The sequence below is a fragment of the Tachysurus fulvidraco genome, chromosome 2 (assembly GCF_022655615.1).
Source record: "Tachysurus fulvidraco isolate hzauxx_2018 chromosome 2, HZAU_PFXX_2.0, whole genome shotgun sequence".
Lineage (NCBI taxonomy): Eukaryota > Metazoa > Chordata > Actinopteri > Siluriformes > Bagridae > Tachysurus > Tachysurus fulvidraco.
The window spans coordinates 25,076,793-25,102,689 of NC_062519.1; the positions used below are offsets into that span (position 1 = coordinate 25,076,793).

The 25,897-nt window shown below is 40.4% G+C and overlaps 2 protein-coding genes across 5 annotated transcripts; one reads left to right on the plus strand and one right to left on the minus strand.

The window, feature by feature from the left end:
• Positions 1-2,419: 2,419 nt before the first annotated feature.
• On the plus strand, positions 2,420-9,560 carry elavl1b (ELAV like RNA binding protein 1b). Of its 4 annotated transcripts, none has more exons than XM_027169863.2 (8): positions 2,420-2,569; positions 3,947-4,012; positions 4,873-4,941; positions 5,178-5,391; positions 6,075-6,178; positions 7,036-7,195; positions 7,281-7,506; positions 7,954-9,560. In XM_027169863.2, the coding sequence occupies exons 2-8, from the start codon at positions 3,977-3,979 to the stop codon at positions 8,276-8,278; spliced, it is 1,134 nt and encodes a 377-aa protein (XP_027025664.1). In that variant the 5' UTR covers positions 2,420-2,569; positions 3,947-3,976; the 3' UTR covers positions 8,279-9,560. The 4 variants fall into 4 exon arrangements, with proteins under 4 accessions (XP_027025664.1, XP_027025668.1, XP_027025669.1 ...); XM_027169867.2 differs by having other exon boundaries at positions 7,036-7,189; XM_027169864.2 differs by lacking the exon at positions 2,420-2,569 and adding an exon at positions 2,931-2,993.
• Positions 9,561-10,232: 672 nt separating this feature from the next.
• slc1a8a (solute carrier family 1 member 8a) lies at positions 10,233-25,888 on the minus strand. The gene is made up of 11 exons (XM_027169869.2): positions 24,436-25,888; positions 23,058-23,137; positions 22,764-22,979; positions 21,828-21,870; positions 21,469-21,676; positions 21,281-21,380; positions 19,822-20,055; positions 19,280-19,474; positions 16,911-17,045; positions 11,441-11,537; positions 10,233-11,248 (listed from the first exon to the last, which is right to left on the minus strand). The coding sequence occupies exons 1-11, from the start codon at positions 24,664-24,666 to the stop codon at positions 11,084-11,086; spliced, it is 1,704 nt and encodes a 567-aa protein (XP_027025670.1). The 5' UTR covers positions 24,667-25,888; the 3' UTR covers positions 10,233-11,083.
• Between the last annotated feature and the right edge of the window lie 9 nt (positions 25,889-25,897).

Consider the following 25,897-nt stretch of genomic DNA (forward strand, 5'->3'; position numbering starts at 1 on the left):
TGGCTTACTGAACAAGAGTCTGGATGCAACAGAGAAATCTCTGAAAAGTCAGTTAGGGTGGGGTCAGACGTTCTTCCAAGTTCTCCTGAAGATCAGAGCAGTTGTCGTTCTTGGAAGTGAAGCTTGCTGGAATTTCTTTGAAGGAAGATGGAGTCGTCTTGAAGCTGTTCCGAAAGTCTGACCACGGATTAGTGGTGTTTCTGACAATTTAAAGGTCACGAACTCCACCCATCTTTGGGGAGATGACCAATACTTCGGTCAGGATTTTGGAGGGGAAAACTCCCTTTGTTTCAGGTGTCTGTGGACGTGGTTTAGCTATCAAACTTTTAGATGACTTTAAAGTTTGATCCAGGGTGTATTAAGATGGTATGGCGCCTTTCGTGCTCAAATACAATACACCAGTGCTTGAAAAATGAGTAACCGATAATTTTGTGGTCATTTGGATACTAAACATGAAGGGTAATGACGGTATGAAGGCAGCGGTACATTACATACATAGATCATTAATCAAGGCAAAGATAAAGGCAAAGAAACAAAAAATGAAACATAAACAAGATGCACTTTCATTAGGGAAGTAAAAAGAAAACGATAGCTTCGTATACATTCTGACATCAGACTTTAAAGGGGGCATACGGCATTAGAACGGGTATACATTAACATGCCATGATCAGTAAGATATGATGATAGAGTATAACAGATTTTAAAATACAATGTTGTTTTCTGACACATGAATAAAATACACCCTTGTCAGGAAATTAAGGAGCAAATAATTTTAAGTCAGGCAAGCCTTAAAAGAAGAAACACATTACAAAAAGGGTTATAAGAATGAGAACCTTAGAGTACCTTATCTTGGGTTTTATTAGTAAACGGAATGTCTCATTGTGTTGTGTGTGTGTGTGTGTGTGTGTGTGTGTGTGTGTGTGTGTGTGTGTGTGTGTGTGAGAGAGAGAGAGAGAGAGAGAGAGAGAGAGAGAGAGTTCTGTTTGCAGGCCCCAATGAGCCGCATGGGGTTATCTGGTCTTTGTGGAGACTCCAGACATTCTGGAGCCAGGTGTGGGTGTAAAACTGGGTTGCTCATCGGTTAATTGAGGAGTAGATGTTGAAATTTAGGGTGCCTGGGACATGAAATCTAAAATGACTGGTACAAGACGCTACAATAGTTATGACAACAGCAGTGGTTTTTATATGTTTCCTCACCTTATCTGTATTTCATTAAGCAGACACCTGAATGGAATGGCTGACATACATGTAGAGATCCTGATTTAAGAAAAAAAAACCTGAGTGGTCTCTTAATTTTTTCCGTAGCTGTATATAAACTAGGGGGGCACGGTGGCTTAGTGGGTAGCACATTCACCTCACACCTCCAGGGTCGGGGTTCGATTCCTGCCTCCGCCTTGTGTGTGCGGAGTTTGCATGTTCTCCCCGTGCCTCGGGGATTTCCTCCGGGTACTCTGGTTTCCTCCCCCGGTCCAAAGACATGCATTGGCATCTCTGGAAAATTGTCCAGTGTGTGTGTGTGTGTGTGTGTGTGTGTGTGTGTGTGTGTGTGTGTGTGTGTGTGTGTGTGTGTGTGTGTGTGTGTGTGTGTGTGTGTGTGTGTGTGTGTGTGTGTGTGTGTGTGTGTGTGTGTGTGTGTGTGTGTGTGTGTGTGTGTGTGTGTGTGTGTGTGTGTGTGTGTGTGTGTGTGTGTGTGTGTGTGTGTGTGTGTGTGTGTGTGTGTGTGTGTGTGTGTGTGTGTGTGTGTGTGTGTGTGTGTGCCCTGCAATGGGTTGGCACTCCATCCAGGGTGTATCCTGCCTTTATGCCCGATGATGCCTGAGATAGGCACAGGCTCCCCGTGACCCGAGGTAGTTCGGATAAAGCCGTAGAAAGTGAGTGAGTGAGGCCCTTGAACCTTGACTGATCAGTTGTATATACAAAAAAAATCGCTCAGGATATAAGGGTGTCTGCTACATGCTGGAAATGACAAACAAAAAGAAGAAGCCAGTTCAATCCTGAGCTCAGGTTACTGTGTGTGTGCATGTTGTCAGGGAATCCAACAGGTTTTCTGGTTTGATATGAATGTGTGCCATATGTAGCCCATTCAGGGTATATTCATGCCTTAAGATCCATCACAACCTTGTCCATGATAAATCTAATACTAATAAATAATAATAATAATCATTGATTTCTATAGTTTTAGCCCATGTAATATAATGTATTATACTCTGATACTGTATATTGCAGCACTACCATGTTATTTTACATGGCCGAAATGGCGCTGGGATACCATCAGAAATCTACAGCCATGGCAGAGTCCCAAATAACGCTCTAGGTTATATATAGGTTACCTACATAGCGTATATACTAACAGTTCTCTTTCTATATAGTGTGCACTCTGTGTTCAATAGGCAGCTATTTGGGTGTGGCCTGTTTGAAGTGGGCAGGGCGAGTCGCACAGACCTCTTCACCACATCCGGTACAGACGCTTCGGTATTGTTCAGTCAGCGCGAGGAGATTCATTCGGTCGTGCTACTGCAATATACGCTTGATTTACAAAGTCAGCAGTGCTTAACGTTGAGGAAATAAGGTATCGTGTTTAGTATTATTATTATTATTATTATTATTAATAATATTATTGTTGTTCTTACTATACATGTATATTTGGTACTTAAGCGAAAACGTTCGAGTCTTTGTCAGGGCGCGCGTAGAGGATGAGCTAGCACGTGAGGCCCGGTGTCTGTTTATAGCTAACTGAAGCTAAATGCTAAAGATTTACGTTTAAATGTTAGGTAACGAATGTGAATGAAAGCTGCTGGTGTTGCTCAGGGTTACAGTTTCGAAATCTGTTCCTTTATTTGCTCTCTGTGAATGTAGCGCGTGTGTGTGCGCGCGCGCGCGCTTTTGAAGGAGATTAGCATTCGATATTCACGTTGCTCTCGGGGTTGGTAGCTGGTTGCTAGCTGTGGTGGCTAACTGTAGCTAGCCGAATAACATCTGAACGTTGTTCACACGTAAAGTTTTTTTTAATGCTGTATTATTAAAAACCGAAGAGGAAACAGACAAATAGTGCTAATAGTTTCTAAAGACGAACTAACGAGCTTTTGTTAGCAAAAAGTGTGCTAGTTTTTTTATGCTAACTGGCTAACATTTATGTAGCAGGCTAAAGCCGGGTACGCGCTTATTTATGTTTAACATGTATTTGTTTTTGTTGGAGATTTGTAACTTGTTAAGGCTCGTATTTATTGTAGCTGTTTTTAGTAGATTTTTTTTACATTTTAGATTTATCTCTGATTTTTCTCTGGGACTCTTTCAGAATCAGAAGGATTTTTATTGCTACGTTTGTGCGTGAACATACAGGGATTTTTTGTCATTTGCAACACAGGCAATATAAATTAAATAAAAATAGGCAAAAAAACGGTACGGAATAATGAACTAAAAAAATAAATAAACTGTATGGGATGTAAATTGTATGCAGGGATGTACTAGGATGGAGGTTATAATCAACTAAATATAAGATTATTGCACATTTTTATTGCGAAATCGCGGAAATATAACTGTTTATGAGGTATACCAACCGGGAGGTCATGAGTTCGAATCCCAGGTCCACAAGCTGCCACTGCCTTAACCGTTAATTGTTCAGTTGTATAAACTGAAAAAAAAAATGTAATAAAAGTGTATGCTAAATGCTGTAAATGTAGTAGATTGCCAAAAGGAAGAAACTGTTTCTGTGCCTCGTTTTTCTGGTGTTTGGAGCTCGGTATCATCCGCCAGATAGTAAAAGATAAAAAGTGGATGACTTAATGTGAGGGATCCAGAGTGATTTTCTGAGCTCTTTTCCTCACTCTGGATATACACAGTTCTTGAAGGTTGGGCAGGGGGACACCAATAATCCTTTCAGGGGAGATTCTTTTCTGTTTCATTGTGTATATTTTTTTTTACTGAATTGGTTTCTCTCTGTTTTTAGGTTCGTGATTTGGTTGTGTTTGGTGTACACATGGCTGTTAGAAGGGGACACATAAGATACCTGAAGGTAAGTAATCTCACCAGATCCCCAGAAAAAAATTTTTTGTACACTGAATTGTATCTGCTTCTCAAATAGCACTGTTATTAGGTGCACTACATAGGCCATCCCTTATGTAGCGAGCATATATAATGATGTGAATTTTTCATTAAATTATTGTTATTTTTTTTAAAGCACACCATCAGGACAGAGCTGTCTCCTGGCAATAGATAAACATGATGCACACTTCCTTCAAAAAAAATCTACCATTTAACACATGGTAGACAATGATGAGGACTATTGTTTGTGTGGTGTTTAGTTTGTTTGTTTGTTGTTTTTTTTTACACTGAGCATGCTTGCTGTGGTCCCATTCAATGTGTGATTGTTCCTGGAGCCCCTCCAGGTCTAGTTTCATGCTCACATGATTCTATTGAACCCCTGTGCCTTTATGTTCTTCTTGCATCATCACAAATGCGTGTAGAGAACAAAACATGACTCGACATTTTTTGGTTTTGGGTGTTTGTTTTTATTAGTTTGGCACTATTACATGCAGTAAGGTTTTTTTGCTCCACAAATGTAAAAGGGGGTGGTGGCTGATGAATTGTCCTTAGCAACAGATGGGCTCCAGTCAGCAATTGTTTATTTATAATGTGAATCTATATTGTAGGTTACCTGGCATCGCATGTAGGCACAAGTTGTTCATAATAAGATGATTTTGTTTATTATGAACAACTTGTGCCTACACTCGATGCCAGGTAACCTACAATATAGATCCACTTTATAAATAGATTTATGTAATAGTGCCAAAATAATAAAAACACCCAATGGGCTTATTTATTTATTTTAGTGTGCACACGTTTTATTTATTTACATCATTTTTATTGCTGTAGGTTTGTGAGGTGCAGAGCCAAGGTAATGACAGAGATTTGCAGCAACTTGGCAAGGGAGCCAGCATGAAGGTAAGTGCAACCACAATTTAGCTTTCAAGCCATTCCCCATATGTACACTCATAACACCTGAGGTCACAGTAATGTGTGCACATGCACAAGAGGGAGAAATGCTGCCTGTGTATTGTGTTCTGGTTGGCCAAGCACAAATGCTGCAGAACCAACACTTTTTACTTATCGTTTTATAAAATAAAACAGTGTTGATGTCGATTAAACTGCATTTTGAATGGCTGATTTGTGTCTCCTAGACTCCTGAAGGACTTTCTCCTTCATTTTTTGAGCAGGACGCCTACAGCCTTCCTAATGGTTTTGAAAGCCACTTAGGAGACGAGCCAAAAGATGCTAAAACTAACCTGATAGTCAATTACTTGCCGCAGAACATGTCGCAGGATGAGCTGCGTAGTCTGTTCAGCAGCATCGGTGAGGTGGAGTCTGCCAAACTTATTCGGGACAAAATGGGAGGTAAGGATTGCAAAATGGTCTAGTAGAACTGCTTCTCCTATTGATTTTCTTCCCTCTGCACCAAACGTTTAAGACTAACCTTACCAGTGAGCGTGTTTCTATATTTCATGTTGTAAACAACTTGTTTTAAGTGTACTCTTTTTCTTTTAACTTTTAAATGCAATTTTTTCACATTTTGCTTTAACCGAAGGAGTCTGGAAGCATTTAATGTAAATCTGTCCGTTTGGATGACTTGTATGCCTTTTTGTGTATATGGTATGGTTTCTTAGTATTTTTATTTATTTATTCATTCCTTTCCATGTGTTTTTTTTTGTTATGGCTAACCATAAATAAGGTAAAATAACCTGTAATTTAAGATTTTTTTCTTTTGAGTTGATGTGAATCGATGTGGAATTTTTGTTTTTAATTTGAAAATGTAAAACGACTGGCTTGTGTTTTATTTTAACTTCTTGAAGCTGTTTATTATTTTTCTTGTGTGATGCACCTTTTAATTTTTTTAAACTATAATGTAACCGTTTCATTTGAGGTTTACTAATTCTGAAAGTCATGTACATTTTTTTTCCTACTGCATTGTAACCTTTGTTTTGTTTTGTGTTTTCCTTTCTGAAAACTGATTCAGTCTGCAGGATGTGGACAATCGTTTGTTGTTTTTATTTTGTTTTTTCCTTTTTTTTTTTCTCTAGGCCACAGTTTAGGGTACGGATTTGTTAACTATATTAACCCTAGTGATGCAGAAAGGGCAATCAGTACTCTCAATGGGCTGAGACTACAGTCTAAAACTATCAAGGTAACGTGCAAAGAGCTGTTCTTGTATCCATGTGTAAACTGATAGATATAACTTGTTCTTCCAGTAGTTTGCTAGGCAGTAAAGGAAAAATCCCAATACTGTCCAGTGTGTTTCTCAGTAAGAAATACACTTTTACAGAGGTATAAGTATTTTTTTTGTTTGTTTGCTCGTTTTGCTTCATTTTTACTTTCTCTGCCTGCTATGTTTTTACTTGTCAGCTTTTTCAGTTTATCAGGCTTTGACCCCTATGATTTTGACAATTGGCTTTCCTTATCGATCTGGCATAGTTTTATTTTCGGTACAGGATTATACTGAAGTCTTTTGACTTTATTTTTTTTTCCCCCTCAGTCTTAAGAATGATGTTTTGCCTCCAACACTTGAATACATGTGGGGTTATTATTATTATTATTATTCTTTTTTTTTTAATGGTTTTCACTATTTATTTTTTTTAAAGGATTTTGTTTAGGTGAGGGAGGCTGGAGTGGTCATTTGCTTGAGTATGACATTGTGCCGAACCAAAGTCCTGCACATCAATCCCTGTTGACTTTATTTTACTTTTTCGCCCCTTGGAAGGGATTGTTTGATGTGGAAATTGTCCCTTTTTTCAATTTGAATTTTTGTTTTTTATTCATTCATTTATTTATATTTAGATCTAGTATGTAATGCTGTCATCCATTGGAAAATTTGTCATTTTTTTCCTCCTTAATCTTTTGTAAAAACAACTGTGATTTTATATTTAATTTATTGGGATGGTTGTTGCCTCTGACTTTTGATGCTTTGTTGCATTTCTATAAGCAGTCATTACTATTGATTTTTTGCGTGTTTGAGTTTCTTAAATATTTTTTTTCTCCCTTTAGGTCTCTTATGCCAGGCCAAGCTCTGACTCAATTAAAGATGCCAATCTTTACATTAGTGGCTTGCCCAAGACCATGACCCAGAAAGATGTGGAAGACCTATTTACCCAGTATGGACGCATCATAAACTCAAGGGTGCTGGTAGATCAGGCTTCAGGTAAAGGCATGTGTCTGAATAAGTTAGTGCTTCTAACTACTTTTTACTACTTTCTTTTTTCCTTAACATCATATAACACATCCCATTCCAGGCTTGTCACGTGGAGTCGCCTTCATTCGCTTTGACAGGAGAATTGAAGCAGAAGATGCCATTAAAGGTCTGAATGGTCAGAAGCCCCCTGGAGCGTCTGAGCCCATCACAGTGAAGTTTGCAGCAAATCCCAACCAGGCAAAGAACTCGCAGCTGCTTTCCCAGTTCTATCACACACAGTCTCGGCGCTTTGGAGGCCCTGTTCATCACCAGACTCAGAGGTTCAGGTCAGTGTCCAATCCTGAAGTAGAGGTGGGGGGGGACAACTCGTGTAGATTCATTCATTTAAGCCACATACTCTATAACCTTGACTAGAACAGAGCTTTTACTGAAGAAGATTCTACCTCACCTAATACATATAATACATACTAATGGTAATTATCCACACTTCTATGTGTTACGATTTTTGTCAAAGGACACTGGTCACAATTTTCTGAACTGATCTGTGGCCCTCTTGTGATAAGTAGACACGAGGGACCAGCACTATTTTATACTTTCACTTCTATACCAACAGTTCAGTCACCTTATTAACAATTGACTTTTGGTAATATAAACTTTTGCACAGTGAGACTGAGACAATTTACTGACAAGGATGAAAAAAGTTTTTTATTCATGAGTACTCGTGGTATGTTACACTTTCCCCTCAGTGCTATCTAACTTTCTTGTTTCTCTAGGTTCTCACCAATGAGTGTAGACCACATGAGTAGTGTTTCTAGCATGAACGTATCCGGGAGCTCGACCCCTGGCTGGTGCATCTTTATTTACAATCTGGGTCAAGATTGCGACGAAGGCCTGCTGTGGCAGATGTTCGGCCCCTTCGGCGCAGTCACCAACGTCAAAGTCATCCGCGACTTCAACACCAACAAATGCAGAGGTTTTGGTTTCGTCACAATGACCAATTACGAAGAGGCAGCCATGGCCATCGCCAGCCTCAACGGATACCGTCTGGGAGACAAGGTCCTCCAGGTCTCCTTCAAGACCAGCAAGTCTCACAAATAAAAGGACAAAGGATTGCTTTTGGAACTTGTACACTTGTGTCTCTTTCCTCCTATGTCCATGTTTGTTTGAGTAAAAATTACTAATGTACCTTTGTTAAAATAAATAGGTTAGTAGTAATAGTGCTGTTTATTAATCTGGAATTGAATCAATTGGCTCAAAAGAGTGGCCTACATGGCCTAAAAGTTTTATCTTCATATGTTAATAGTTTTTGTAGTGTTTCTCACTGTTTGATTTACTATCTGATGCCATAAAGCATCAAACCATAAGTAAATGTTACATAGGGTCATATTACAGTGTCATCACAGCACTAGTTGTCTCATTGTGTAGCATTTACCGTGGTTGAACATTTGTTGTGGGCGGGTTATTTCCTCGAGTCAGTCTGACAATTTTGGCCGACGGAACCAGATGCGATGGTCAGTGTCGCATCTCTGTGGCTCCACTTAAACCTAATTCTACCATTTTTACTTCTGGATTCGATCAATTTGCTTTGCTATATGACCGGTTTTAGAAGCCTAGAGAGCGCAGCCCTTATTGTATAGACCCTGTAAATATTCCACCCACATATCCCCCCATGTAATCTTATCGGATCGATCGTGATTTAAGTTTAAGGACCAAAGCAGCTGGAGAGTATGCATCATTGTGCTGATTTATGCAATTGTGTTTGAAGCCTTTTGCTGTATAAATAAGTTTGTATTCTTTTGCCGTTCATATTGAAAAGTTTGTTTTGCAAGTTTTTTTTTAAACCACAAACAAACTTTTCTGCATCAACCCTTTTTCTCAATTGTTAGGCAACTCTCCTACATCCTACACGGTGGAATTGGTCGTTATTTCGTTTTAATTGTATAACGGGTCGTTGTCCTCACAGAAGCTGTCAGAAATTGGCATTTGGTGAAGAAAAAGCTGTTCTTTGATATGAGTAAAATATTCATTGGTTTGTTTTTGTTTTCCTACTTGGTCTGTAATGTAGTCTTCAATTTCTTTAACTTACACACTGTATATAAATATTTGACATGCTTGGTGTGAGATTTAGTATAATGAATAACTGAATATCAACAGAATAAACATTTATTGACTTTTTTTGGATTGGTTTATGCTCACCGTTGAGTCGTGTAAAATTTCTTTATTTTTTCCCCATTATATGCATGTTCATTTGATGTAACTTAGCTGTAGCCTTGACATGCAGCGTACGTGTTTCACATTTGTCTACTTCATCAGAAGTATGCTCTGAGCTCTTGTAGTATCTTATGTATTTACCAATAAACACAATTGTTTTCTTGTAAAATCTTTTTTTTTTTCTTTTTCCTTCCTTCACAGTATCTCTTTAATGCCACCATTGAACGGCTAAAGTGCCAGTGATTGTATTTCAGCAAGTTAAACGACGTAATTAGACAAACTCATGTTCAGTTTGATTAAATCTGCAGCTCAGTCTTGTTGACAAAAAACACCTGTTTAGTGAAAATGGAATTATTGCACATAACGGAAATAAAGTAATAGATTTCTTTAAATCTAAAACAATTCTCAGAGCATGTTTACATACTGCACATGCATCTGGAAAGATTATGCTCTTGTTTTAACCATAAAATGACTGAATGAGTATGTAAAAGAGAACGGTTGTCTTGAATCCTCTGGATAATCAGAAAGCCTCAGTGTGGCCAAAAGCCTGCAGACATACCAGCTCTTTTTGACTGACTTCTAAAAGGACGTGTCAGAGAAGTGATGGTGCTGGCGGTTTTAGGCAAACAAATGCGTTCCTAATACAGATCTATACTCATCTGTACACTCACTTTTTTTTAGGAATACCTAAACATTCATGCAATTATTAAAGCAGACAATCAAGCAGCATTAAGATGCATAAAATCATTTAGAAACAGATGAAGTTATATAAAACTGGAAAACCTTTGCTTGTCTCTCATCTATTTTCATCTTGTGAATGAAAATTACAGCGCCATTGAGCTTCAGTGACAATTTTATTCCTGATCTGTTCAGGGTTATGAACCTGGACAAAAATGATGGTACAGCGACTTCTGTAACAATAAATGAGACTTGTGCACCTGTCCACAGGTATTTTGGCCCAGGCCTTGTGAGCAAACTGCTCCAGCTGTCTCAGGGTGACTTCTCCAGACTGCATGTTTCAGCTCTTTACACAGATGTTCAATAGGATTTAGATCAGGCTTATACAAGGCCACTACAGCATAGTCCAGTGTTTTGTTCTTAGCCATTCTTGGATGTTTTTAACTGTGTTTTGGGTTTTTATCCTGTTGGCAGACCCATGACCTGCGACTGAGACCAGACGTTCTGATATTTGGCAGCACATTTTGCTCCAGAATGCCTTGATAGCATAATTCAAAAGCAATGTCTGATATTCATCAGTCAATTTTCAGTACATATTTATTTATTATTTTTATTTGTCAGTTTTGAGTTATTTCACTGGCCATTGTGGGTTTTTCTTTCTTTAATGGAAGGGTACCAACAATTCTGTCCACGTGTGTAGCTCTGGATATCTTAGACTTTACAAAGTGGTAAAAGACAAAATGTAGTCAGTCTTTTAGTCTGTTTTAAGGCAATACATCTTTGTCTAACTGCTCATAATGTGCAATGCCAGCATTTATAGAGTAGGGCCTTTTGTTCTTTTCATGAAACATTACTTTTCTTTCTTTCTTTCTTTCTTTCTTTCTTTCTTTCTTTCTTTTTTTAAATGAACACAATCTGGAATAATTCTTGAACATTTGTTCTGTTAACTACTAGCAGAGTCACAAAGGTAGTGACTTGTCTATAAAATGTTATGGCTGTAAGGCACTTGCGAGGTTAAACTTGACAGATGTTATAGTAGACAGTGGGTCGCTCAATAACCGTGTCTCCCACCACCTCGTATATGCAGTCTTTTCCTGCAAGCAGCGGCACTTCAGCCAAATGAACATCGTCCATGTTTGGGCTGTGATTCCTATTCTGGTGTGATCCACTGGCTGACCCCTAGGAGGGACAGATTAATGTCAAAAGCAGCTATTTGTCTAATGAGTTGTTGTTTTTTTATATGTAGCATTAATTTGGTAGCAACATAAATATTAAATGTCAATATATGACTGTTTAAATGTGTTTTAATCTAATCTAATCTAATCTGGAGTTGTTTATGGATGTATAGACTGCGAGCTGGTTTGTAATTACCCGTTTATCAGGGGCAAATTTTTTCCGACACAAGTGGCCGATGATTCCAGCCGCCAGGGAGTCTCCTAGTACGTTAATCATTGTCCGAAAACGATCCCTTTGAAAGGAAAAAGTAAGAACAGATAAGACAGATTAAACACTCCAGTCCATGCCTCAAGCATATACATACTTTTACAGACTCTTGACTGTTTTCTGCATTTGGAATTAAACACAATGGAGAATTCTGTTAGAGGAACTTAATCAATCATACAGTTGTTTGATGCCCAAAGGAGTTACTTTTACTTCAACACTGACCACAGCAATTTACTAACACTTCCATTCATCTTCAGTAGCTGCAACATACTAGTTGGACTCGTGGTGGATCTAAAGCAGTCCTTCTGAATGCTGCTGATCAATTAGAATTTATTATTTATTGATTATATTAAATTTTATTTTTCAGTATCAAATGGTCAAAAAATGTTTACAGTTTAAATAAGGATTGCAATTCTTTTTTAATTTCAGGCAAATTGATGCACTTTAGAGGGGGGCACGGTGGCTTAGTGGTTAGCAAGTTTGCTTCACACCTCCAGGGATGGGGGTTCGATTCCCGCCTCCGCCTTGTGTGTGCGGAGTTTGCATGTTCTCCCCGTGCCTCGGGGGTTTCCTCCGGGTACTCCGGTTTCCTCCCCCGGTCCAAAGACATGCATGGTAGGTTGATTGGCATCTCTGGAAAATTGTCCGTAGTGTGTGATTGCCCTGTGATGGGTTGGCACTCCGTCCAGGGTGTATCCTGCCTTGATGCCTGGTGACGCCTAAGATAGGCACAGGCTCCCCGTGACCCGAGAGGTTCGAATAAGCGGTAAAAAATGAATGAATGATGCACTTTAAGTCTTTTCTGTTACACACTAAAAAACAATGTTAATAAAGTTAATATAATTGATCTATATTTCTTTCTTTAATGTTCATAAGGATACAATGTTATGCAGATTTGTACTTATAACAATTTTATAGACAAATGATACTATTTATAGTCACGGCAGAGAGGTGTTTACTTCTTCCTAGGGGAGGTGTAACAGAAAATAATTGAGAAGCACTGATCTAGAGCCTACTTTAACACATTCAATCACAGGAAGCTGAAAGTTACCATATTCATTAATGAATTATTGAATGAAACATGAATCCATTCATCCAGCCTATCCACATATCAATTTACACACTAAGTTCAATTTAGTGATGCTGATAACACAGCACAAAAACCATGAAGAACGAGGAGAACATGCAAACTTTATGCACACAGAGTTGAGGCAGGAATCGAACCCCAAACCCTGGTGTGTGAGGCAGCTATACTGACTGTTATATTTCCTACTCTGTGACACAAGTCCCAGTTATCACTTGCTGTATAACAGCTAGAATCAGCCATTTACTTCTCATTTTTTGAAGTTCGTAAGATAAAAAAGCAGGGTAATAATTAAAGAAAAAGGAAAACATTCTGTTCCCAACTTCTGCTGACACTAAAGATTCCTTCCCTAAACACTCCATAATCTCCTGAGAGAAAACTTCATCGCTGCTCCCTGGTTTTCAAGATGTTGTTAATATAGTAACAATGAATGTCTTAAAACGAGCGTGTTGGTATAAACCTCGCAGCTGGAACTCTCTCTCACTCATTTCCTACCGCTTATCCGAACTACGTCGGGTCACGGGGAGCCTGTGTCTATCTCAGGCATCTTTACATTTACATTTACAGCATTTGGCAGATGCCCTTATCCAGAGCGACGTACATAAGTGCTTAAATCTCTAACACTGAATACATTAATGCTGGTTCACTAGGTTACATACTTAAGATACCATGAGTTTAAAACATATGTTCAAAGTTACAATGAAAGTTTTTTTTTGTTGTTTTTTTTTAAATGCAAAGGATAAGGAAAGAAGTGCTAGTTGAAGTGCTTCCTGAATAAGTAGGTCTTCAACCGCCGCTTGAAAATAGCCAGTGACTCGGCTGTCCGGACCTCTATGGGAAGTTCATTCCACCACCTTGGTGCCAGTACAGAGAAGAGTCTTGTAGTATACTTGCCTCTTACCCTGAGAGATGGTGGAACCAGTCGAGCAGTGCTGGTAGATCGGAGGTTACGGGGTGCAGTGCGAGGAATGATGAGGGCTTTGAGGTAAGAGGGGGCTGGTCCATTTTTGGCTTTGTAGGCCAGCATCAGTGTTTTGAACCGGATGCGTGCAGCTACCGGAAGCCAGTGGAGGGATCGCAGTAGCGGGGTGGTATGCGAGAACTTTGGCAGGTTGAAAACAAGCCGGGCAGCTGCATTTTGGATCATTTGCAGAGGACGGATTGCGTTCATAGGTAGACCTGCCAGCAGTGCATTGCAGTAATCCAGTCTAGAAATGACAAGAGACTGAACAAGTACCTGGGCAGTCTGTGTGGACAAAAATGGCCGAATCCTTCTAATGTTGTAGAGAAGAAACCGACATGAGCGAGTCACATTTGCAACATGAGAGGAAAAGGACAGTTGATTGTCCATGGTTACCCCAAGGTTGCGAGCTGTGGCTGAAGGGGAGATCAGATCGTTGTGCAAGGATATAGCAAGATCGTGACCTGGGGATGAATCACCTGGGATGAACAGCAGTTCAGTTTTGCTCGGATTGAGCTTTAACTGATGAGCAGTCATCCATGATGAAATTTCTGCCAGACATGCTGAGATCCGGTCAGAAGCTGTGGCATCTGAGGGTGGGAAAGAGAAGATAAGTTGTGTATCATCAGCATAGCAGTGGTAAGAGAACCCATGTGATGAAATAACTTCACCAAGAGAGTGAGTATACAAGGAGAAAAGAAGAGGACCAAGTACTGAGCCCTGTGGGATGCCAGTGGAGAGTCTGCGTGGAGCAGATGTCACTCCCCTCCATGTTACTTGATATGAGCGTCCTTCCAGGTAGGAGGCAAACCATTCCCAAGCTGATCCGCAAATGCCAAGACTCTTGAGGGAGGATAAGAGAGTCTTGTGGTTGACCGTATCAAACGCTGCTGAAAGGTCAAGGAGGATAAGGACGGATGATAGTTTGGCTGATCTAGCAGTATGTAGCTTCTCAGAGACATCCAAAAGGGCTGTCTCTGTAGAGTGAGCTGCTTTAAAGCCAGACTGTTTGGGATCTTGGAGGTTGTTCTGTGAGAGATAGACAGACAGTTGATTATAGACAATGCGTTCAAGAATTTTTGAAAGAAATGAGAGAAGTGATACCGGTCTGTAGTTACTGATGTCTGATGGATCCAGAGCAGGTTTCTTTAGGATGGGAATAACCCTTGCTCTCTTGAAAGTAGTTGGTACCTGACCAGATGCTATGGATCTATTGACGATAGTGGAAATGAAGGGCAAGAGGTCTTGTGAGATGGTCTGGAGCATAGTGGTAGGGAGTGGATCCAGTGGGCAGGTGGTAGGATTGCAGGACTGGATGAGTTGTAAAATCTCTTCTGCTGACACAGTTGAAAAATGTGACAACGAAGGTGTAGGGGAATCCATACTCTGAGATGTAAGTGCAGTCGGGGCTGAAGTGAAGGTCCGGCAGATTTCCTCAATCTTCTCCTGGTAGAAAGAAGCAAAGTCTTCTGCAGTCAGGGAGGATGAAGAAGGTGGAGCCGGGGGGTTGAGCAGAGAAGAGATGATGTTGTGGAATTTCCGAGGGTCATGTGAGGAAGCTTCAAGCTTTTCCTTGTAGAAGGAAGTCTTGGCAGAAGTCACATCTGAGGAGAACTTGACAAGAAGTGTTCTGTAAAAATCAAGATCTGCATCAAGTTGTGATTTCTTCCACTTTCTCTCTGATGATCTTAGCTCTCTTCGATTGTTGCGCAGCACATCTGAAAGCCAAGGAGCAGAAGAAGAAGTTTTCTTGGGTTTAGTGAACATAGGGCAGAGGGAGTTTATAGTAGAGGAAAGAGATGAGAGGAAAGTATCTGTGGCTGAGTCTAAGGGTAGTGAGGAAAAAGACTTAGTATCAGGAAGGGAAGAAAGAGTGCCAGAAGCTACAGATGAAGGTGAGACAGAGTGAAGGTTGCGGCGAGTAAGAGCAAGGGGGTGAGAGGTAGTTTTAGGTAAGATAGGTAGAGTGATGGTGAAGGATACCAGGTGATGATCAGAGACGTGGAGTGGGGTAGCAGTCACATCTGTAGCTGGAGAAGGACGAATGAAAACCAGGTCCAGGACATTGCCTCCTTTGTGTGTGGGGATGTAGCTGTTGAGTGTGAGGGAGAAAGAGTCGAGAAGAGACAGGAGGGAAGAAGAATGTAGCTTGTCAGAGGGGAGGTTGAAGTCACCAAGCACTGTCAGGGGGGAGCTATCGGAAGGGAAAGCACTAAGCAGTGAGTCCATTTCTTCCAGGAAGTTTCCTAGGGGACCAGGAGGGCGGTAGACAACAATGATAACAAGGTTGATAGGAGAGGTAACTGAAATGGCATGAAATTCAAAAGAAGAGATGGTTAAATTAGAGAAGAGTAGAGGTGTAAAGCACCATTTCTTTGACAACAATAAACCTGTGCCACCACCCCTGCCTGTTTCTCGTGGTGAGTGAGAGAAAGCATAGGCAGAGGATAAAGCAGCTGGTGTCTTTGGGCATCAAGGCAGGATACACCCTGGACGGAGTGCCAACCCATCGCAGGGTGCACACACACACACACACACACACACACACACACACACACACACACACACACACACACACACACACACACACACACACACACACACACACTCACACACTACGGACAATTTTCCAAAGATGCCAATCAACCTACCATGCATGTCTTTGGACCGGGGGAGGAAACCGGAGTACCTGGAGGAAACCCCCGAGGCACGGGGAGAACATGCAAACTCCGCACATACAAGGCGGAGGCAGGAATTGAACCCCCATCCCTGGAGGTGTGAAGCAAACTTGCTAACCACTAAGCCACCGTGCCCCCCGCAGCTGGAACTATTTAATAAATTGACTCAACCTTCTTTTGACCAATCAGAGTCAAGCATTTAACAGCTCTGTGGTAGAAATGATATGAGATCGTATTCTGTATACATGATCATTAAACAATGAAGCAAAATATTAAAGTATTAGAAACAATTACATTACAATTTACAACAAAAACAATTTGGGAACTCGTGGCCTAATGGTTAGAGAGTCTGACTCCTAACCCTAAGGTTGTGGGATCGAATCTCTGGCAGGCAATACCACGACTGCGGTGCCCTTGAGCAACCCCAGCGCGCCGCAGCATAAACGGCTGCCCACTGCTGTGTGTGTGTGCACTTTGGATGGGTTAAACACAGAGAGCAGATTCTGAGTATGGGTCACCGTACTTAGCCGTATGTCACGTGACATTATTTTTTGTTGTCCATCGTTTAAGGTATATTTCATGTTTCATGAACTTCCTAAACAGCACTTTTTTTGACATAAATTTTCATTATATAAATGGACATCACTAGGGATATAGAAGTTATATTCAACTTGCAGAATCCAGTCGATGGCTACAATCAGCGTGACGTCATCAGGTGGCAATCCTACAGAGGTCAGCACTATCACCATGGTTACAAGGCCAGCCTGAGGGATCCCTGCAGCACCGATGCTTGCAGCCGTGGCCGTTATGCTGTCCGGTACAGAGACAGAATGACAGTAAAAACATCCTGTGCTGAGCTGACGGTTACTTTTAAGGAGAGATTTTCAGTGGAAATTTTAATCTAGTGAACGTCTAGTGAATTTGCTTCATATGGTGTGAAGTGTGGATTATTTTTACCAGCTAATTTTCTGAACAAGGCACAAGTAGATTCGAGCTAATCTAAACAGTGTAAATGAAACACCACACGCAGAAGGCAGCTGAGAGTAAATTAGACGTGCATAATTTTAATGAGCTTCCTGCTGAAAATTCCAGCATTGTGGCAGCTGCCAAAATACAAGCTGTGCTGCGTAACTGGTTGTCTGTGTTTTTTTGCCAGCTGGTAAGCGCTGTGAGGAAGGAAATCGCTTGTGAATTACTGCTGCGAATGAGACACTGCGGAAAAGTTTTACAGAAAGAAGCACAACAATGAAGCAATTACAAAATCTCAGACTTTTATTGATCAGTTGATTCAGCTAATTAGGAAGCTGGAGAAAATCTTCCAGCTGGAAAAAAAACAGCAATAGCAGCTGGAGCAGCTTGTAGCAGACCAGGCCGTGGGTTTTAATCACCTACTGTACACACACACACACACACACACTACACGCACGCACACACACACACACACACACACACACACACACACACACACTACACACACACACACACACTACACACACACACACTACACACACACACACACACACACACACACACACACTACACGCACACACACACTACACACACACACACACACACTACACACACACACACTTCACACACACTACACACACACACACACTCCACACACACACTACACACACACACACACACAAAAACACACACACACACACACACACACACACACACACACACACAAAATCCACACACACACACACACACCCCACACACACACACATTCCACACACACACACACACACACACACACACAACACGCACACACACACTACACACACACACACACACACACACACACACACACACACACACACACACACACACACACACACACACACACTACACACACACACACACTACACACACACACACACACACACACACACACACATTCCACACACACACTACACACACACACACACACACACACACACATTCCACACACACACTACACACACACACACACCACACACACACACACACACTCCCCCACTCCCACACACACTACACACACACACACACCTTGCTAAGTAGAAATTTCGTCTAATCCTGTGTTGAACTGTTAATCCTGTGCCTCTTTTTCATGCATTCTATACATTTTATGGTTTTAAGCACATTTAAACATCTAACATGCTTAAAAATGTCTTTCCCCGATTTTTAAATGTTTGACTATGGACCCAATAGACCCAACCCAATGCTTCAATCATACTATTTTGATACTACAATTTAGTGCCGTACGTGACAAAAATGACAATTTAGAAAGTGATATCTTGAATTTGTTAAAAAACGATCTACTATTTCTTTGTTATAAGATTATAATAATCCACATATAAGACTATTACTGCTATTTCTAGACATACTTAACTATTTTCAGATCTTTATGTTTTCTTGTTCTGTTGCTAGATAGTTATGCTTCTTTCTAGTAATTAGTGCTTAAAATTAGCCAAATAATCTGCTAACAGTAGAAGAAGATTTTAAGCTTAATTCGTAATAATCTTACATTTGGTTTATCGCATAATCCTATAATAAAGGCAGTCGATCTTTTGGACGATATTTAAGATAATTTAACTTGCTAAGATATTATGCCGTATAGTACAGTATATGTGCTATTGGACCTAGCAAGATGCAGTAAGTGGTTGTCATGGCAACCTGAAAAATCTAAAAGCATGAGTTCTTTAGTTGTCACTCTGGGAGGAATTCTTAAACATTTCTGTGCAGCAGTGTTTCATTAACACGTAAACGTGACTTTAAACGTGTTAAAGTAACGTTTGAGTTCCTGTTTGAGTTCCCGTGTGATGCTATAGGCAGAGGTTGGGAGTAAGTCACACATGTGCAAGCCACATGTAAGTCTCAAGTCATGAATGTCAAGTCAAAGTCAAGTCGAGTCTTTTTAAATATTTGTCAAACCAGTCTCAAGTCTCAAATTTGTAATTTAAGTCTGACTCGATTCAAGTCATATGACTCGAGTCCCCCATCTCTGGCTATAGGCCACCGAACAATGCATTGCACCGAGCAGGCAGTATGTTTACCTTATCGTCACCATCTGTCCAAAATCCAGCTCATACTCGTTGACCTGAGCGATGAAGATGGCTGCCACCGCTTCGTAGAGAGCAGTGCCGTCCATGTTGATGGTGGCTCCCACGGGCAAGACAAAGCGTGCAATCTGTCTTTCTACATGACAGTTCTCCAGTAAGCACTTCATAGTAATGGGCAGCGTGGCAGAACTGGAGAGAATTATATCACACAAAGCCAAGAAATGACATAAATCTTTAAAATGAAACTTCAGGTGGATAAAAACAAGCTCTTTAAACTGTAAATTTGTTTCCATTCACAGTAAGGTTGTAATGGTTCTAATATAATTTGAGATTATTTTGATCTCTTATACATACACTTTCATGAGGGTGATTCCCAAGCATACTAAAAGGATTGTGTCTTTTTTTTTTTTTTTTAATTTCTATTACTATTACTGCTAATTACTGATAACCAGATGGTTATTTAAAATTTGGCTTGTTGAGACATTGATCAATAGTGGATATAATATAACAGGTAATTGTTTAATGCTCTTTCTAACCTTGAGGATGTAGCTAAGGCAATGACCATAGCTTGCAGCAATCCTCTGATGTAAATGAAGGGGTTTTTGCGTGTTAAGAGGAAATAAAATAGCGGAAGAAGAATGAAGCCATGGATAAACAATCCAGTCAGAACGGTCACTGCGTACCAACCCAGCTTCTTCCCCAGAGTGGAGGGATCACTCATGTCCAGGATCTTCGCAGCCACCAGAAAGATGATGCCGAAGGGAAAATACCTTCCAAAGAAAATGAGACAAACCGAAAGCAGGGCCTGAGCTAGTGACCAGATGCTCAGCTGGGGAGTTCAAATCTCTGATCAGTTCATGATCCATCCATCCATCTCCAGTACACAGGGACACAGTGGAACCTGGAGTCTATCCAAGGAGATCGGGGGACACTCTGGACAGGGTTGCAACCCATCACAGAGCACAATCACACACACTCGCCCACTCATTTACACACTACGTATAATTTTTCAATGCCAGTCAACCTTAAACACATGTCTTTGGACTGGGGGAGGAAACCAGAGCACCCAGAGGAAAATCCCTGAAGCACAAGGAGAAAATACAAACTCTGCACACACAGGGAGGAAGCCGGGAATCAAACCCACAACCGCGAGGAAAACATGCTAAGCACTAAGCCACTTATCGATATGCCTTCTTTTACTCCAGTGTCAAATGTTATCTCTTTCAACAAAGGACATGGACATACCGTAGCAAGTTAAAATATCTTGAACGTAGTCAAATTTTACATTTACAGAAAGACAAATATATGATTATTACACCTATTTTAACACATTTTATTTTATTACATTTTAAGCTTTAAATGTTCTTGTTCTATTGGCAGATTAGTTTGTTCACGTTAAGAATTGATTTCTTGAAGGAGAAAAAAAAAGATTTGTCAATAAGATAAGAAAATTTAAAGCTTAGAAATCAATAAGAAATTATAATAGAAATGTATTCTATAGGGGGGCACGGTGGCTTAGTGGTTAGCACGTTTGCCTCACACCTCCAGGGTCGGGGTTCGATTCCCGCCTTCGCCTTGTGTGTGTGGAGTTTGCATGTTCTCCCCGTGCCTCGGGGGTTTCCTCCGGGTACTCCGGTTTCCTCCCCCGGTCCAAAGACATACATGGTCGGTTGATTGGCATCTATGGAAAATTGTCCGTAGTGTGTGAGTGTGTGAGTGAATGAGAGTGTGTGTGCCCTGTGATGGGTTGGCACTCCGTCCAGGGTGTATCCTGCCTTGATGCCCGATGACGCCTGAGATAGGCACAGGCTCCCCATGACCCGAGAAGTTCGGATAAGCGGTAGAAGATGAATGTATTCTATATTTCATACTATTTTTTAAAAATATATAATTTTTGTCATTATTTACCAACATTTGCAATTATAACATTAAAAGTAGTGGATCTGATATAATCACATCCTAAGTATCTTTATTTTTTTGCTACTTGTCTCTTACCACACGGCTGCATTGATGATCTTCATGACACACTCATTGATACACTGGCAGACGTTGACTAAAGGTGCACCACGCTCACCCATTTTGCCAAGCAGGAGTCCTGAAAGCATGCGAGTGTTCGTTTTTCAATCTGCTTCCCTCATAGACACTTGTGTCGACGTAGAATTTGTGTCAATTACATGTCTCACCCATTGTAGCTGAGAAGATGACGATCCCCAGCACGTTCATTTGGTGGCTGCTTCCAGGATACACCTTGTAGTGAACATCAGGAGGTGGTGTGAGATCCAGTAACACTTGGTGACCATCCGGATGATCGTCGTGCGGCATCAAGTAAACCAAGTTGTGCTGCTTGATGCTGTCTTGTGTTTTAAGAAGAGGAATAAGTTCTGTCTTGTACTGCAAAATAATATAACAAAGATGGAAAGGCCTGCAATCGGAGCAATAGTAAAAAGTACTGGCTTTTCTGAGAACATTATAAGGGTGAGCATTACGTCAGCCTAAAAGACTTTGAAATAGATTGTGTAGACAAAAAGGTAGACTCGCTCACCTGCTGAAATGTGGCCTCTATGAGATTTGAAGGAATCATGTTCCTGAAGCAACAGAAATAAACACAAACAAGCTTTTAATGTAAAGGGAAAAGAACACATCTTCCACAAGTAAAGCAGAGAAGTTATTAACATCAGAATACTGGCATAAGTTGAGCATCAAGCCTCCAGTGATCATCGTTTATTTAGGGTGCGTCTCAATCAGCTCCCCTAGCATATTCATTTCCAATAAGCGAACATAGTGAGCATCGATGCTCCCTGGATTTTTCAGCGTATTGTGGGATTTTTTTTTTTTATTAAGCAAACATTCCATTGCACTGAAAAGTTTTGGCGATCAAAAGAGAGACAACCCTTAAAATGGCCGACTCCCTGATCAGCGCTGAACACTGTACAGATTACTAAAAATAACCCAACTAACCCCCTGCTTTAATCGGATTGTGTAGGAAAGAATGCCACAGACTCCACAGATTTAGATGAACACCAGGAATGAGATGAAAAGATCGACGTACAGAACTAAGGAGACGAACTGCTAGAAGATTTTTAACATACGTGTCATAAGGATCACAGTCGTTTACTGAAACCGTGTGCAAATCAAATTTTCTCCGGAGGAACCCTTAAATGTTCTATGTGGAAAACTACAACAGAGTGTTTTCCTGCCATGTATAGTCATTGCTTAGAACACTTATTTATCCATTAAATAACCCTCGAAATTGCAGATTTAAGCAGTCAGTGTTGCAGTTCATCTCAAAGATGTTGACTGGGGATGAGGGCAGGGCACTTTGCAGGACTTCTTGTGCTCCAACCTAGAAAAACAATGTCTTTATCGAGCTTGCTTTGTGCACAGGAGCACCGTCATGCCGGAGCAGGTTGTGCCTCTTAGTTCCAGCGTAATGCTACAACATATAAAGACATTATATAGACAATTTTGTGCTTCAAACCTGACGAGGTCGAGCAGAGCGTCTGCTGAGGTCATCACCAGACCTCCTCCCAGCCTGGTGCTCTCCATGTCTGTCGCAAAGCCCGGTTTGATGATCACCACCAGTACAATGCCAACCACCACAGCAATGAAAGTGGTCCACAGGTAATAGGTCACAGTGAGTAAGCCCATATGACAACACGCCTTGGATTCCATCGATGACAGGCCTGACATTAAACTGAACACAGGATCGGTTTCAAATTCAAATGTACAATGTAAGATGATGATTAGGTTAAAAGCAGTTCTGGTTTGTTACCTTGAGGTGATCAGGGGCAGAATGAGCATTTTTAGCATACGCATCAGCAGTTCACCAGGGAATGAGAGGTAAATCTTTGCCTTAAAAAACAAAGACATTATGATTTCACCTCGATTGAGATGCATTTTTGAGAAAGTTTACAGATGTTTACTGTACTTATATCTCAGCTCTGTTAATTACTCAATTCTGATTGGCCAAAGTGTTGATTCATTCATGCACAATTAGGACCAGGGTTTATATTAATCCACTCATAATTATTTTTATACTTGTATAGTGGAACACAACATATACAGCGCGGGGGGCACGGTGGCTTAGTGCTTAGCACGTTCGCCTCATACCTCCAGGGTCGGGGTTTGATTCCTGCCTCCGCCTTGTGTGTGGAGTTTGCATGTTCTCCCCGTGCCTTGGGGGTTTCCTCCGGGTACTCCGGTTTCCTCCCCCCGGTCCAAATACATGCATGGTAGGTTGATTGGCATCTCTGGAAAATTGTCCATAGTGTGTGAGTGAATGAGAGTGTGTGTGCCCTGCGATCGGTTGGCACTCCGTCCAGGGTGTATCCTGCCTTGATGCCTGATGACGCCTGAGATAGGCACAGGCTCCCCGTGACCCGAGGTAGTTCGGATAAGCGGTAGAAAATGAATGAATGAATGAATGAATGAATGAATGAACACATACAGCTTTTTTTCCATGTGTGTATAATTGTTAATGTATTAAATGGTGTTTTTTTTATAAGTTATTTAATATTTTTAGATGAAAGAAAGCAAAAAAAAAGAAAGTAATGAGGGAATATTTTACAAATTCAGTATATAGACCGTTTTACAGATGATTCTCCGATACCACAAACCTGTTAAATGCTTGATTCTGATTGGACAGAAGGTTTTGATTGATTTTATTAGGGTTTATTAATATTATTAATGCGTTTATTCTAATACATGACTTGTTTCTACAGCAGACCATAGTGGAAACAAAACATGTGTAATTGATAATGTTTCTTAAACATTTTTGGATTGTTGAAGCTGCATTTCTTTGTCTCATTAACTTCAAGAAAGCTAAAAAAAATTTTTTGACGGAACAAATGTTTCCAGTGTTATAAATGATAACAGGAACAAGAACTTCTTGCATGGACTTTCTATAATATTAATCCTAACTAGAAATATATATATATATATATATATATATATATATATATATATATATATATATATATATATATGATAAACAAGTTGCAATAGCTCCATTCCACAATAAATCAGTCAGCACTGTGTGTAATATAACTTTTATAACTATAAAGATCTTATTTATCTGATTCATTGTGAACGTCTAGTAAAAATAATCGTTATATGACTGGACGATTAATGAGGTGAATTTCTTGCCGTACCTGTGAGGAGAGTTCACATCCCCTGAGCGTGTAGCCAAGGATGCATCCTGTAAACACTCCGAGCACGGATAGAGTCAGCAGTCCATTTCGTTTCACGTAGTCCCTGATGTATATAGTGAAGACGCAGCGCATCAAGTTCTTTCCACAGTCCAGTCTGGTTTTCCTCGAGCCGATGGGAGAGAAGAAGCCATGCTCAGAGCGAGCATCCTCAGGGATCAGGAACTCCTCCATGCTGTAGTGCTGTAATGCTACAAGAAAGCTTCTCTACTACAGGATTAGACAAACGCAGTCTTCTTATGGAGCTAAGAGGATTTCAGCTCACAGATTGTAATCTATCACCTGCCATGCCACGGCATTTGGTCGTTAGTCTCGTCAAACCCTAAGGGACATCTAGCATTTGATTGCGGGGAAGTTTGAGTGTGCTCAGGAGTCCAGTCTCTTGGAAAATTACTTCAACTTTTCAGTTACTGATTGTTATCATTATTATACATGCAAAAATAATCATTATGGTGAAATAATGGTATAAGATTTGGTTTGTAACGCCATAAGATTTGTACAGCTCATAAGATTTCTTCACAAATAGGTAATCTAGTATTCTTATTTCCAGATTGGTTGAGAATTTTATCGAAACTTCATTCCACATAGAAGATATGAAAAAGTTATAATTATTCACAATTATCTCAGAGACCGGGAAGGAAGCTGAGCCTGATGAACCTCTTGGGGGACCTTAGGACCTCAAACCTGGCCAGAGGTAACACACATCTCTGCTATACAACACGACTCAAATCCCATTCTCAGATGACACTACTATGGTGAGCCACATCAGCAGCATCCTCAAAATGATGGGATTTGACATATTCTGCACTCACCACTTAACTTGTAAATCTTGGTACCGTCAGGGGTGAACCCGGTGAAAGATCTCTAGCCATTGCGATGATGGAATCCAAAAATTGTTTTAAGATTGTTGCTCAATTAGAAGCACACTTTCACAGACACTATGCATAATTGAAAATCATCAACAAATCATTTGTAGGTCAGAGCAACAATTCCAGTGTATCAAATAATTAAAAACAATAGACATGCAGTAAAAGTTTCATTAGTTACTTGTGTTTCTCCATATTCCTACATGATCATTCTAGCAACAACATTTGAAATGGTATACGTGTTCATTTTAAAAAATCTCTGGGATGATTGATCAGCAAAAATGTCTGGGGTAGCTAAACGTCAATCAACCAACCAACCAATCAATGAACCAACCAACCAATCAGTATTTGTCCAGTGATACAGTTTTATAATGTAAGTGCTAACAACATCTAACCGCTTTTACAAATGCTCCACATTAAACGTAACTACAAACACATTGTAGTTGGTGGTAAATTGCTAAGATATATTGCTAAATATAGTTGGTGGTAAATTGCTAAGAGTGTGTTAGGCTTCATCCTTGATGCTTTTTCTCCAACAG